The sequence below is a fragment of the Macrobrachium rosenbergii genome, chromosome 20 (assembly GCF_040412425.1).
Source record: "Macrobrachium rosenbergii isolate ZJJX-2024 chromosome 20, ASM4041242v1, whole genome shotgun sequence".
NCBI lineage: Eukaryota > Metazoa > Arthropoda > Malacostraca > Decapoda > Palaemonidae > Macrobrachium > Macrobrachium rosenbergii.
Genome location: NC_089760.1, coordinates 39,726,423 through 39,742,948, shown reverse-complemented (window position 1 = coordinate 39,742,948; position 16,526 = coordinate 39,726,423). Strand labels below are relative to the sequence as shown.

The 16,526-nt window shown below is 37.8% G+C and overlaps 1 protein-coding gene across 1 annotated transcript in view; it reads left to right on the top strand.

The window, feature by feature from the left end:
* The window catches only part of RhoGEF2 (Rho guanine nucleotide exchange factor 2), an 808,005-nt gene that overhangs the window by 786,322 nt on the left and 5,157 nt on the right, over nucleotides 1–16,526 (top strand). The window contains 4 exon segments of the mRNA XM_067122600.1: nucleotides 10,269–10,400; nucleotides 10,630–10,808; nucleotides 11,751–11,951; nucleotides 15,307–15,662. Of these exon segments, the coding sequence (XP_066978701.1) occupies nucleotides 10,269–10,400; nucleotides 10,630–10,808; nucleotides 11,751–11,951; nucleotides 15,307–15,662 (868 nt within the window).

Here is a 16,526-nt window from a genome sequence, read left to right as displayed (position 1 = left end):
CTTGTGACCTTGTTTTCCTCCATTGTGTCTTGAAGCGTTTCGACGATCCAGCGTTTCCTGGGACGAATTATCTACATGGACAGTCAACCCCTCTCTCCTTGTTAATTGCCTTGCCATGTTATTTACAATGTTTAAGTTGTTTGAATATATTATTATTTCGCGGGCCCTTTGATGAGTTCTTGCGCTCCTTGAATAATCTCTCCTTGGGGCCAAAAGGAGTTGCCTTATCACTACGTGCGTATGGTTTACAATCCCGTGTCCCCATCCCTCAGGACCCAAGCAATGTACAATTTCTCTCTCTCTCTCTCTCTCTCTCTCTCTCTCTCTCTCTCTCTCTCTCTCTCTCTCTCTCTCTCAATGTGTCTTATGACCAGACGTATGTCATCTCGCAGTTAACCTCGTTTTTTCCTCCTAGAGAGAAGAGTCTCTCTCTCTCTCTCTCTCTCTCTCTCTCTCTCTCTCTCTCTCTCTCTCTCTCTCTCATGACCAGAATTTGTTATATATTGTGACGTAGCTAGTGCTACCGTCATGTCGTAATTAACCTCGTTTTTTCTTCTTAAAGACAAGAGCTCTCTCTCTCTCTCTCTCTCTCTCTCTCTCTCTCTCTCTCTCTCTCTCTCTCTCTCTCTCTCTCTCTCTCACACATATACTTTATATATATATATATATATATATATATATATATATATATATATATATATATATATATATATATATATATATATATATATATATATATATATATATATATGATTATTATCACTTTTGTACGTGATATTTATCACACATTACACAGGTGAAAAATATGTACACACACAAGTTATTGACGAAGGACTGATAGTTGCTATATACTGTCAGTACTGTTCTTGTGCATTTCAATGGCTTGAAATAAAGTCGAAACCCTCGTTTCTTATTTTTTCCTAATGTAAGACAAGATATATATATATATATATATATATATATATATATATATACATCTAGATACTACTGTCTCTCTCTCTCTCTCTCTCTCTCTCTCTCTCTCTCTCTCTCTCTCTCTCTCTCTCTCTCTCTGATGAATGGATGAATGGGTAGTTTGAAAAGAATACCTGAACCCTGTGTCAGTAATATTGATTCTCATTTATGATGAGTTTACAGGATCGGTTTGTGCTTGTCCAATATGCGGGATTGCTGTGTCACTTGTGTGGTTTGGAGTGTGTCGGGTGTTGGGTGAACGGGATTAATTCTCGCTGATCCAGGCTGAAACTAGTTTTACTCATATATTTAGCATCGTTAAACTCTTCCTTCATCCAAGTTTCACAATGACTGTGTAAATGTAGTTTGGCTTATATATAACCGTTTTGGGAATGAAACATATTCAGTCGTGTAGGGTTACAGCTACTATATATTTTGTAAATGTCATGTTTATGAATCTCTTCGTTATAATACGAAAGAAAATGTAAATGTAATGTGTGTGGAATTCGTAAGAATTAAAAATTAATGTATTTTTATCCTCCGGATAATATTTTTTATCGTAATGGGTATCCCATGCTCCCTGGTTGCTATACAGTATTTGATAAATACCAAATTTTGTGGGTCATTCGGGTGTGTGTGTGCGCGCGCGCGCATGTTCACGTTAGAGAATGGATAATGGTGTTGAAAATGAAAGAAAACGTACTACGCTTTGGCAGAATTGAAGGGTGGCTTATGTATTCCTCGTAGATTTACTATCCATATGTAATGCCGGTACACTTACTTTCCTAAAGTTCTTGTGGGTTATTATTTTAATGTATGTATGTATGTATGTATGCATGTATATATATGTATGTATTTATGTATGTATAATGTATGTATAACTATAAAGATTTCACTTACATGCCCTTTCCTTAAGAAAAGACCTCAGGTCAGATTCTGTTTCATGGTGAAAAGTAACTGTAACCCAACGTAGTCGATAAATTCCCAGTTACACAATTCATTAGGGTAATATATACCTGTAGCATGGTTCCACTGGCACCCCTCTCCCCCGTTGATGGAGGATAATTACGAAGTTGGTGAATAATTTTCCCACTTCTTAAGACAGAAATTTACAATATAAGAAAATATTGTACAAGAAAAAGCAAGACGAGTTATCTGGAAAAGAGCAATGACTTATTCAGGATCATCCCCATTGTCTTGAAGTGGTTTGCACTGGCCATTAGTCCCCGGGTTGGGCATGCATGCATGGGAAAAGAATCTCGCTTTCTCTCTCCTTCTCTCTTTCTCAGATGACGTGTGATGATGACTACTTTGGCACTTTACTTGCCCAGCCACGCGCCACCACCCTATCTTCCCTTGCCCCCCCCCACTCCTCCTCCTCCCTTCCTCCTCTCCGAATCTCCTCCTCCTCGTCTACCTCATGACCGTCTCCTGTCGCATCAAAACCTTCCCCTACTTTGTCGCAGGTTTAGATAACCCGAGCATCTACTTCCTCTTACCCAGGTGACCTCTTGTGTCGAAGCTTAGACCTATGATTTTCCTCTGTATAGGACTAAGAGAACTGTGGTTCGTTTAAAGTGCGTCTAGGGTTTTCTGACGCCGTCTTGTGTTTACGAACCGAGAGGAAACTCGTTGGATGAGTTAGACTGGGTGATTGAGGGAGAGAGAGAAGGCCGAGACAAGGGGTTGGCCTTAGGGGTGGAGGAAGGGAGGGGTGGCTGGTTGAGGAGGAAGAAGAGTAGGAGAAGACGTTGGCACAGTTCCTGTGCTGGGCGAAGAGTATAGGAGTGTGAAGGTGTACGAACTAGGGTGTAGGGGACTAGGGGGATTGAGAGAGAGAGACAGAGAGGGAGAGAGAGAATGGGGTGTCTTGGAGGGATGGATATGTGTGTCGGGATTGTTGGTGATGTTGGAGAGAGAGCGTGTATGTGTGTGTGTGTGAGCCTTAGAGCAAGGAGAGAGAGACGAGGCAAAACCGCTCAGCCTGTGATTTAAATGCTTGTTTTCCCGAGGGGTCAAGCATTTCATCACGTGACCGTTTCGTGTGTTCCTTCCATTGGATTGGTTTTGTTTTCTCATAACCCATTGGTGCAAGTCTTACCTGAGAGATGTGATTACCAGGTTCCAATCGGCACCGTCATTCTGTGAGAGTTTTCTTTCAGTGCTATTACGCTTATGATTGTGGTGACGCTCTAAATTTTCAGGCGCCGTCCGTGTCCTTGAAATCTCTCTCCGTCTCTCTCTCTCTCTCTCTCTCACTCACCTGGTACTCCATTTGGTCACGAATACACCCGGTAATTGTCGAATTATAGTTGCGGTGACTTTAAAGTGATTGTATGTAATTCTAAAAAAAAAAAAAAAAAAAAAAAAAAACTGATTATGGTATCTGAAAACGAAGCGCACACAAAAAAGGGAGTGAACGACGAGAGAAAATGAGAAGGCCGAGACCCATGTTGTCTGTTGGTTAGAGCAGGATTTGTGTCAGTGACTGTTCAAAGTGCAAGGGGCGTAGGTGTAGGTGTGTATGTGCTTTTGATGCACCTCTCGCACCTCTGTGTCTCCCTCCCTCCCCCTACCCCTATCCCCCTCCCTCCCTCCGTATGCATTTTTGCCTAACAACGTTCTATGCCGCCATTCCCTCCTACAGTTTCTCTCGCCAAGCCTCGCGATCTTTGTCAAGTCAAGATGGTGTTGCCTGTATGGCGTATACACTTCTGCGAGGACTGCCGCCCTTTCTGCTGCTGCTGCTGCGTCCGCCCGTTGAACATTGCATTCTGTGAACACTAGTGTGAAGGGTGTTGAGTACGAGGAATTCCTATTAATTAGAGAAAGTTTCCCTATTTCTCCCGCCGTTTCTTTCCCCGAGGATGAACCGCTTGACTGTAATAGCAGCATAAGGCCCATTAGCAGCAGAATCACAGCCAACAGTGACACCTTCGTTGTCGTGCCGTTCCGCACAACAGTAAAAAAAAAAAAATTTTTCAGGAGGAGGCCTTGTAACATACCGACGTCCTCAGCATGCCCTTACTAACGAGGCTCAAGTCCCCGCCACGAGCCTCCAGTAAAAACAGGTCGACCGATGGCGTCAAGAGGTAACGCAGCTGTGTCTCTTCTGAGCTAACAAGTAGCTAGTTATTCGAAAGTCATTTAGAAGTCACCTGTGACGCTGAATCATGTTTTTTTCTGAATCATGTTTTTTCTTAATCTTTTTTTTTAATGTTTAGTGTTATAGCTAGCGTTTGTTTATGATAGTTTATAACAATGTTAATGCAACGGCTACCTCCTTGCTTACATGGGCGTGAGCGTGAATTGTACGGAAAGCACTGGGTATGTAACAGCTATTTTAAGAACCTTCTCTAATCGTAAATTAACGCGAGGAGGCGAATAATGGCTTGGCCTTTTTGGGTGAATTTGAAACCTCACCCTTCAGATTTGATGTGCTAACACTCTCTCACTCTCTCATTCTCTGTCTTCCTCTTTCTCTCTCCTTCCTTCCTTTTGGCACTTAGTGACTCACTCATAGTCAGTAGGTGTTGTTTATTGCTTATCGTATTTTTTCCTTGTTTGTTGATCTCCTCCTTCTAGGGCATGACTGGAGGATTCCGCCAAAGGAATGCTGTGTTTCAGGATGGTTATACCTTCTTGATGCATTGGGTATTAAGGTGGTCTGGTGCATATATATATATATATATATATATATATATATATAGAGAGAGAGAGAGAGAGAGAGAGAGAGAGAGAGAGAGAGAGAGAGAGAGAGAGAGAGAGAGAGAGAGAGAGAGAGAGAGAGAGAGAGAGGTGTCACTAATTTTACTCATGACTTGTTTATGCTTTCAAATGTCAAGTCAAAAATAGTCCATTAACATCAAATTCATTATATCTCGGGGAAAAATTTACTACAGAAGAAAATTATATATACAAGTGCACCTGCTCTAACCGGGTCTCAAACCCGTGGCCTCCGGAGTGTGTATAGACATGTCCTATTGTACCTTAAGTGTACTTTGTGTAATTCTTTGGGGTGTTAAGAGGTTTACTTGTATGTATAATTCACTTTGGGGAGTATTCCCGAGGTATATTGAATTCGACATTTAAGAGCTGTCTGTTGAGAAGAATTATTACTAATCAAGAGGTTAGAAAGCTGTGGAAGAAGAAGGAATCACTTTCATATCCATTATTTCATTTTATTTCTCTAAGCCATCCTTTTGCCAGACATTTTAAGAACGACAATTGCTCCATTGGTTGTGATGCAAATGAACAACAACCTACCTATAAAAAAATGACATGGAAAGAAATTAAATGACTCGGGAAACATTTAAAAAAAGTTGTTTGGCCTCAAATGTAATAATGAGTCACCATCAGCCTTTTCAGGGATAAAGTGAGTGGAAAGATTTCAGAGAGAAATTGATTGGAAAGATGCCAAGGAAAGGTATGATTTAAAATAAAAGAGAGGGAGAGAAAAAAAAGGCAGGCGAGTGAAAATGACTTAACAGGTAAACATCCAAGTGTCTGCCGTGCATTAACGAACTCTGGCGCCTCCGACGTTTAACCAAATATGCCTTTTGCTTTTCTTTCAAGAACAGGGCGAGGTATGAATTCGTCGGAGCGCTTAGTTACAAAAGCAAACCTCCGTTTAGAGATTGGGAGAGAGGTTATTGCAGAATCATAAGCGATTTATTATGCAGCTGGAAGTACTGAGTGAATTGCATATGCGATTTTTAAAGTCGAATATGGGTTTTTAGCGGAATCGCCTTATGAAAATGATTTCGTGTTCATTTTTCATTCGTAAGAATTTCAAATGAGTCTGCCTTTTATTTTTCATTCATAAGAGTTTCAAATGAGTCTGCGTTTCTGTTTCTCCATTGTATTTTCCGGAATTTCGTAGGGCACAGCTTCCCCCTTCCACCATAAAGATATTTTATTTTCCGTATTAGTGTCGATAAATTCTTTCCAAAAATTTCTTATGAAGTTTTAAATCACGGATGGAGTGACGGGCGGTCGTTTTCGTGACGTCGGAACACATTTATTTGTGTACTGACATCCGGGTAACACAGGGTCGCAAAAGGAACAGTGCCTAACCTCTCCCATCACAACGACCGCTTCCTCCTCCTCCTCCTCCTCCTCCTCCTCCTCCTCCTCCTCCTCCTCCTCCTCCTCCTCCTCTCATTTCCGGTGTTTACATTCAGCGTTGCTCCACTTCCTGCCGCTTTTCCCCGGCAATTTCTCTTCCTCTGTGCCTGTGAACTCGACAAATAAATGATTTAATCTCATACATTTCTTTTACCTTGATGTTATGTGATTATGGAGAAGTGTTGGCCTGATTGCTCCATCTCCCATTTCCCGCAGTTCCCTAAGGGGTCATCATCATATGGCAACAGCCAGCAGTGTATATGAGAGGGGCCATGTTAAACATTCCCCAGAATAAATATTTATCCAAAAATGAAGTGTGAGTTTGAGTCCAGGGTTCGTATTAAGCATGTTTAACGTGCGCTCACGAGTTCTGAAGACGTCATGGGGGTCTTGCTAATGTTTATGTCATGTTTTTGTGCAGTTTTATTCAGGACTTTACTTAAACGGACAAAAAGCTACATAACAGACACGAATTGGGGTATCGTTGTCATACCGGTTTAGTTCCGGCATTGCTCCCAAGAGATAAACATTCTTTAGTTTCAACTCGTACTTGATCCAGTGATATATAAACACACTTTCTCTCTCTCTCTCTCTCTCTCTCTCTCTCTCTCTCTCTCTCTCTCACACACACACACACACACACACACACACACACACACACACACACACAAACGCTTCATTTATGCACACTTTATGTGTACGCATTGTGCAGTTGAATATTTAAATTTAATTTCTTGTTTAGCCATTGTTGAAAGTTCAGAGTAAATTGTTTTAATCGTTTAGGTTTAATGGATCTGTGGCATTTTTTATTCATAGCTTGCCTATGGGGTAGCCATGTCGTTTATTGTGGTGCAACATTGCGTGCAATTTATAAAAGAGGTCTCATGTTGCGCTGGTGCATTTTGTTAAAGTTTTCCATTCTTTTATTTCCGGATTAATGTTGAGTTATTGTTATTTAACGGGGAAGGTTTTATATTTGAGGTTGTGTATTACCACCTGAGGTCATGTTATTTTTTACATTAATTTTATTTTTGTCCGGGAGTCTTATTTTTATTGGTAGGCTGGTATAAATGAAGTTTACCTTTGGAGCCTAAAATTGATCACGCTTGCACCTCGTTCTGTTGACATTTCAACTATTTATTGTGTAATTGTGAACTCGTTTCCTATATCTGGTATGATATTTATAATCAGGTCTTTTTAAAAGAATATTATGCCGTTACGTGACTGATACCAGGACCGTATAGAAATAATGGCTTTGTGATCATCGAGAAACTGAAATGTATAAACCCGCGCCATTCCTGTTACCCTCGCAGACGCCCTTATGAGTTTTGTGAAGCGATCAGATGCTCCTTCCATTCAGTTCAAGTCAGACGAGTTGTGGGAACTCCACGCGCCTCCTGGAAAGTAAATAAAGCTCCTCTTCCATCCTCCGGGAACCAGAGAAACCCCCTCAGGAATGCTCGCCGTAGAACGTAACCGCTGAATCAAAACCCGTTTTGCGGTAACAGTAGAACCCAGCGGCGACGACGACTTATGTGTCGTGGAAAATATGTTTCGGGAACTCCGCCGGAAGTCGCTGCAGCTAGAGAGGGGCGCCCTCGAAAAATTTCGGTCGGAGCGACGCGGCTCGCTCTCGGACAAGAGCGACAAAAATTCGTCGTCGTCGTCGTCCGTAAGCGGCAGCAGCAAAGATCATCACCATCACCACCACCACCATCATCACCATTCCCATCATCATGACAAGGAAGGAAGACGCGGCTCCCTAGTCAGCAGGTGATGATGATGAAGAAAAGATGGTCATGGTTTTTTTTTTATGGATAATACTGATACGTTTTTATTTCTCATTCGATATGTTTATGTGGGTGGTTTGGGGGTCCAAATATTAGGATGATCTTTGTATCGACGCAAACAATTACCTGAGGAAAAAACATATGATTGCATATGAGAAGCCAGAATAGATTTTTAATGATGATGAAAAATTGAAGTACTAGAAAATGTAATGTTAGTATCTCTGTCTCCCTCTGGAAATATTATTTACCGAAAATTCATACAGCTTTGTCAACGCTATAAGCGGTTGTTGTCTCTTAATTCTTCCTGTTCGTCTCTACCCCTTCTAGCACTTTATGATGAATGAAGATTGTTCAAAACAGATAGAAAACCGTACCAGCTGGCCCATTGGGAAACCGCCTCACCTGGCGTGTATTGAAATCGGGCCAAAGGACAGAGATTCCATATTGATTATTCCATCGCAGGTCTGATTTTATTCATTCCGATTTGTTTTTATTTCCCCTCACGGACGTAATTTGAAATTTCTTATTGTGCGTTTGTCGTTAGGTCCTTGTGAACATTAGATGCAATAGGAAAAATGGCGAGATGTTTTTATAAAAAATGCTGAAATGTTCGATAGAGTGAGAAGGCTTTAACTGCTATGATGCTTCTGACAGTTACGTGTTATGTGTACTGTACGAACTCGGGTGTTCAACTTATGGAAAGCAATATTTAAAGTGAATCAGGCTTTGTCATATGAACGGGTAAATAGTGCTTGTCAGTATCAGGGTGCAGTTATAGTAATGATAAAACAGATATTGCACGTTTATGCAAGGTCTAAGATGGAGATGTTTTATAACAAAAAAATAAAAATACTAATTCTTGAGTTTACGCCATATATTTCTGAGTTATCTGCATGCAAAAAATATCTTTGTGAGATATTTGTGTAATTACAGTTTGCCGTCATTGTCATAAAGCTCCAGGAACTCTTTAGGGATGTATAACCTAAAATTATCTTTCGGAGTCTCTCTCTCTCTCTCTCTCTCTCTCTCTCTCTCTCTCTCTCTCTCTCTCTCTCTCTCTCTCTCTCGCCGGTAATTGTTGTGGATGTATTTGCGAGCGGGTGAGGTTGATGGAAGGTGATTCAATTAGAGGCAGACGCATCGTGTTCCCACCTGTCATGGCGTCACCGCTCCTGCAACAATAACGTGGATGATCTCTCTCTCTCTCTCTCTCTCTCTCTCTCTCTCTCTCTCTCTCTCTCTCTCTCTCTCTCTCTCTCTCTCAGTTTTATTGTCGCCAGTTCCATCGTTTTATGATTGGCGGTACCTGTGAAAACTGTTGCACAATTTTATACAGCTGTGAGAACTGTGAAATGACCATTAATATGTTCTCCCTGTTCACGTTCGCAATCGTTTATTATCATTATTTTTATTATTATTATTATTAGAAGGCAAGCAAATATTGAGGCTAGTCTGGTAGGAAAGTTTGTGTACATTGATTCTTTTTTTTTACCATACACCCTTCCCCGATTTTGTGTTATTCTCGTGTGGTATTTTTAAATCAGAAAAACATTTTCCATGAGCTCTTGTCGTATAGCTTGTATTTTGCTGAGCCTCTGGCTTTCCATTTAAACTATTCGGTTTGCTATTTTTACATTTTGTTTATTGCTTATGATATTCCATCAGTTTCTCATGCAATGTGGGTTCTTATAGTTACTATTATAAGAGGAGTTTGAGTTTGTTTCTAAAGTAATTGTTCATGTATCTAGTTCCCACAATTTCTTTTTCTTTATTATCCAAGTGTTCACTTTTCCTTATTTGATACACAGCATATCTCTCTCTCTCTCTCTCTCTCTCTCTCTCTCTCTCTCTCTCTCTCTCTCTCTCTCTCTCTCTCTCTCTCTCTCTCTCTCTCTCAAATTTTACTATATAAATTTTTCAGTGGAAATTCAGTTACAACCCTGTGTTGTAAATTTCATTATTCTCCTCTTCATTATTCATTGTAATGTAATTTAAAGGCTTAGCCTCTAATAGCAAATGTCATGTAGATGTTCCCTTAATTGGAAGTGGAGTTCTGTACTATAAGATAATTTTCAAGTTATTCTTTTTCTTTGTATCATTATTTTTACTATTCGTATTCTGTAAATCCTTTGTTTTAAAAATATAAACCAAGGACTAGCAGCTGTCTTAATTCATGTGGAAAGACTGTTGGAGAGGCTTATGATAAAGATGAGTAAATTACATGCCCAGAAATGTATAATAGGTATAATGAGGATGATAGCACTTGTCTGTGCATCAAAGGCAAGGTTTGGTAACTATGTTACAACTATTATTTCACAGAGTATCGTAACACTTTTGTAAATCTTATGTTTTTGATAGTGACATTAGCTAATCGTGTTTTTCTTTGTAATTTTGCAGATGGTTCCGTCATATCCAGGAAGCGCAGGAAGCATATACAGCGCGAGATGGACGAAATCGCAGGGCACACACACAGACTCCACTTCCAGACTCTGATGATCAGCCTACATCGTCAACTGATGCCCTTAGGGAGTAAGTTCTGTGTTTGATTTTCATTTCTCTTAAAATTAATTTTGATTTCATATGAACTATCTTGACATATTTCATGTTATTTAATGATGACAGGTGTGAAATTGTCAAGTAGAAATTGATAGTTTGGACAAGTAACCCACCACCTTTATATAAGTTTTATGTCTCTTGTTACCAAAATTCATTAATATTATGGAAGTGGATAGCATTTTTAATTTGTGTTGACTTGCAGTGGTGATGATGGAGGAGACATTGATGGAGGAGATACAGGAGATGGTGCAAATGATGCATCGCTCGATGGTAAATCCAAGGGTCAAGATCAGCTTGCAAAATGTGACGACTCATCGTCAACCTCGGCCCCCACTGCAGGACAGCCATCATCTCCAGCAGATTCTTTATCCAAGAAAACCGGTAAGTCGTAGCGAACACTCGTCTATAAAATGATTGTACTCTTGGCAGTCTGTCCTTTCTGTTCTCTCACAAGTATAGTAGAAATCAATCTATACCTGATTCTCTCCTTCAGACTGGATGCTAGTGATTGGTAATGGGTTTCATTGCTCTGCTTGAAAATAAGACTTTTAGTGCTCAAGTATATTATTAAAAAACAAAGTTAATACTGTACTTCACACTGCACATTTTTGTTAATTAGATATGCCCAGAACTTTTCTAATTCTATTGATTTGCACTGTAATTTAGAAAAAAAAAGAATTGGAAACTATTCAGACAGTCCAAAATCATGCATTCATATCTTAGCACTGTAAAACTGACCTTCTCCTTCATAAGGCTGCTGTACTATGATGCACATGGCTCCTAAATATGACCATACCCTATGCTTATTGCATGGCAGGGGGTTGGAAGTGTGTATTAAGCCTTGTTTTATACTGGGATTTATCAAGCTTGCTCTGTGCACTTAAGAAAAAAAAGATTTTGTTTTTGTATTCTGTCACAACTCACTCTCCACCACTAGCACCCTTCCTCAGTGTAGGATTTCCCCTTTGTGTCACTGCCTTATTTATAGTGTTCAGATGCTAAAGATTTAACTGTTATGTACCCTCCCTTCCAGTGTACCCTCAATGAAAGCATGTTGGTTCCATTTTGCTTGTAAGAAAATTAAGCAGGAATTTAATATTTAAAACTGTAGCTTTCAACATTATAATTATTATAATTGCATGGTAGATGACAATGTTCATGTTACTATTTTATGTAAGCCCCCTTTTGTAGAACCCCAGAATCTTATATAGCATTGTACTCTAGTTCAGTTATAAAAAGAGGCAGTGAGTAAATTGAGGTGGTGGTGCAAGAGGTGATGGTGAGTGGTGCTGAATGGTGATGGTTGATGTTGGGTAATGACAGCAGAGGTGGGCGGGGCGAGTGGCAGCAGTAGCGGCCCGGGTGGCCCTTCTCCCTCAGCGGGCCGTAGTCCGGCCTCAGGCCGCCGCTTGCAAGAGGTCCAGATCATCCAGATCGTGGAGGGCCCGACGCTCATCCAACCCTCGGAGGTGAAGGTCTCACAGGGAGTGGTCCTCTCTGCCGAGCCTGTTCTCACTCCTATAGGTAAACCCTCCCTTTTATTATATGTAATATCATAGGGAATTGAGTAATAGCATAAGGAAGGCAAGTCAGTTTGATTTTTCTTTGGTAATATTAGTTGCCCTTTTAATTCATTGGCTGTTTGTAGCTATCATAGTTGTTTTCATTTGTTTTGTAGATAGAGGAGTAATGTAGACAATGTATTAGGAATGTCCACAAACCACCAACATTTTGTATCAAGCATGCTAGAATATGCACTGTACTTTGTATGAATACAGTATTTTTCACTGGTTTTGGACGTTGCAAGATTTTTCTTATTAATATCATTATGTTGATTACCATCTGTTACAATATTTAAATGATTTCCAATTAATGGTGTGATCCTCAGAACTTACCCATGGTCCTTTTGCTAACACATGCATGAAAGTACAATAACCTTTGCATCTTGGCATGGGCATTGATCAGCTTTCCTTTTTACTTACAGTGCTACATTAATCAGTATTTTAATATATAGGCAATTATTCTAATTTTTGCTGTTTTTCTTTAGAGTGAAAATTTTGTTGTTTCATTTGCTAAATGTCAAAGCAGTACATTCAAAATACAGAATATTTTGTTTTCTCAATGACAGTTTTAGTAATGCTGCTCACTTTAAATGGTACCATATTGGTTTCCCTCGTCAGTTTTTACCATCTAAGAAATCACATCAAATAAATTTACTTTGTAATATTTAATTGTTCTCAAATACAAAAATAACAAATAATTATATTATTCATTTTTATTAGAATTTCAGGAGGACTCTTCCAAAAAAAAATAGCTTTTCATGAGCAGCCTGTAATCATAAACCTAAGAAAAATATACTGTAACTTTCTATAACTACTGCATCTCTTAATTTTATGTTTAGTATGTTATTTATTCCTTATCAATTTTTTTTTATTAACAGGCCTACAGGAGAAAAAATGATGTTTTAGATAGGAATTATAATTTTAAGATTATTAGGAAAATGTGTTTTATATTTCATCTGGTGTTCTTAATGGATGGTCATATATGAAAGACATTTTGTTTTTGTTTAACAGTTGTACTCAGTGATAATTATACCTTGCACATTATATATATTAAAAATTGTTATTGATGTACATAAATAAAAAAGTTTTAAAGTTATAAAACTGTATAGGTTATTTTGGTAAACATTGGTTGTATTGGTATAGTTTTACTAACATTGATGTAACAGGAGGTTCGTAAAATATTATTGAAGAGTAATGTACTGTGTTAAATGGGTTATGTTGATCTTGTCAGGCTCTGTATATAGAAGCTCTTCATATAGGGAATGCTTAGGTATATAACAGTTGCTCAGAACATTGTTGAAGAATTGACTATCAGACTGTCAGTAAGAATGAAGTTAAATTATTTTCAGCTCTTGTAGCCTGTATGACACCCAAAATCTGACACTATTGCTGAAATATTTCAGTTAACATAGTTTGTCCTTTGTGAAATTATTTATGTAAAACAGTAGGTAAACATGCTCCTCTGTGATAAATACCACAAAATGAATTTGCTGGAAGTAAATGATTATTTGTGCCAGTTCAGTATCCATTATGATACTGTTGATTCTTAGCTTGCTCTTCACGAAGATCTTTAACAATTTTACAACTTTGTAGGCAGAGTATTGAAATTTGAGTCACAACAGGACTGTCATAAGTGATAGAACAGGAAAAGTTTGTAGTCCAGTGTTAACAAAATCACTGAATGGATTACTCTAATATTTTTTAATATCCCACAAGTTGCATCTTCGCGCAGTGTTTATACATACAATTTAGTCCATTTTTGCTTTAAAATATGGTAATGTAGACACAAATCAAGTTTTATAAGTAAAAAAAAGTGAAAAAAACAGTTGTACACACTCATACTTTCAAACAACAGACATCTTACGCAGTTGACAAAAATTTAAATTTATTATTTTTATTATTATTTTTATTATTGAGTTCAATATATTAACTGCTTATAGTAAACAATAGTTGAGCATGTAAAGTAAACATTTTTCACACCCATGCATATACTGTATTATATTTGCATGTTTCAGTTCACAGTTTTTAAATGTGAGAAATAACTGCCCCAAGCTTTGAAACGTGGTTATGAGCATGGTGATGAGGTGCACTCTGTTGTTTGTGCTCAACTCTTTTCTTGGGCAGTTACGGTATTTTCATTGAAGTGTATTTATCACTGCAAACTTATGGATTTCCTCTCTTTTGATACATGTGGGTGTGTTTGTGTACTTCAGCAGTTGATTTTGAGGTATTCACTCGCAAATTGATAAAGTTGCAAGGCTTCATTTTTCCTCTTTTTAAGAGAACAAAATAATTACCAGTTTATGGGAAAACTTATACAGTATAAAGTACACTACTATATGTGTCAGATTACATGCATTGTAAGTTCTAGGATTAGATTTTGTGAAAAACACCTCAGAATATGCTGCTTTCTTGTATTACACATTTTCATAAATCACCTAAAGGAATGCCACGATGCATTGTTGGAATAAAAGAAAGAGGGATACATTGTTATTAGGGTTCAGCAGTACAGTATTTATATATTTCTTGGCCTCAGTCTAGTCAGCCGTCACAGTATCCTTTGTACATGGTATAGGAGGAGGGCTGTGGACTTATTGATTTCCAAAGGTGATGTTAAGCATTTTTTTTTTAGCAGATTTGATAGGTAGTACACTACTTTACTGTTTATGTTCCTTTTAGTGTTAGTATGATGCTGTACATTTATTTTTTCCCTTTTCACAATTTTTGTTTTATTTGCTTGGAGTTAGCCAGATTCAGCTAAAACAACAAATGCCTTGGGTTCTTTATGTTTTTTTTATACAAATTAGTGTTTCTTGTGTTATTACTGTATTTAGTAAGCTAGAATTTGAACACAGTACATTACCCTTTGTACAGTTGTCCTTGTAAGGTATAGATTAACATTCAGAAAAAGAACAAATACAAGGTACTTGGGACTACATATACATTTAATTAGCACATACTATAAAATCTGAGTTTCACTTAGCTTTTGTAGTGTAATCTAAATTCTGCTGGCCTTTAATCAGTATCCAAAATTATTCTTTCTCACATCCTGTAGTCAACAGTAAAAATTACATAAGTGCCATGGAAAGTTACCCATTACCTGTACAGTTATTGATGTCAGTATACACTTCATACACTTATATGATTGTCTTTAAAATATTTCAAGATTCAGTATTGTCTTAGCTAATGGGAAAATATGGTATTCTTATAATGTAGTAATAATGTGTCCTATTTCACTTATATTTGTTTTATTAGTTGACTGGCCAGTATGAAATAAAGTTAGTAATCTCTTATAAACTTAATATTTTTTTCCACAGAGCATTTAAGGCGAAAGGATTTGAAAATCCGCCAGGCATTAGAAGAAAAACAACACATTATCGCTGACATTTTAAACATTCCGCACGAACATTTTGAAAATGTGGTGGACATGGCAGGTGAACCCACTGTGGGGAATAAAGAACCTAAAGAGTTGGTATTGGCTGCCCTGTTCCAAGCCAAATGTTTACAAGAGACTTTGAATGAGGCTCTCAATATTGGTGAAGGAGACATAATTGCTGCTCGCGCCAGTAATGATGGTGCCAACAAAACTGCCAACCTACCACTGTATCAGGCACCAATGACCAAGCTTATGAGTATATCAACATCATTGCATCAACAGCTTACTTCGCTATTAGTAAGTATTGTATATAGGATTTTATTTTACCAAAATATGATTTTCTAAGTAGACTTTGTAATTTGTGTAACAGAATATGCTAGGTTAGAGTATTTAAGTAATTTTCTCTGGTACTTATGTTAGACAGTAAAATCTCGACACCTAGTCTTGTAGTTCTTTTGCATATGTATTTATTTTTAGCCTCGTAATTAATGGAGAAAATTATGTAACACCTGACTAGGAGGTTTCCATAAAATTTTGGACACCCTTTGTGGAACTTGACAACCATACTCAGACCAAATTCAGCATGTTTTTGTAAAGTATTGTCAAATCATTATGCTCTTTGATCTTCAGAAGGCATACACTGCTACTATAACATTTTGACTTTTAAGTAACTACCAAATGTTTATAATGAAAATGATGGGTGTATTCATGAGAAAGTTGCATTAGAATTGCAAGTAATAAATTTCATCCATTGATTCAAAAGGTCCAAGAACTACTTTTTCATCTTGTTTGCAGTTTCAAGTGTAATAGTCATTAAAAGGAATATATTTTATATTCATGTGGTACGGTAATTGCAGCTTTGGTAACTTTATCACCATCCTCATTTCCTTTGATTATGTGTTATAAAAACTTTAAAATTTGTTGAACAGTGAATTTTCAGACAATCAGTTGATTTAAATTTCAAAGGCACTTATGGTCACTGAAAATTTGATATATATGTTTTCATTATTCATAGCTATTGGATATATTAAAGACAAGTCTACTGTGAAAACAGATGCATTTTTAAAGAAAAAATTTTTTAGTTGACATTGCAGCAGTTCTTAGACCAGAGAAAGATTTTGATCCATCCTTATAGATCGTGTAATGTGGATCTTTGTCATT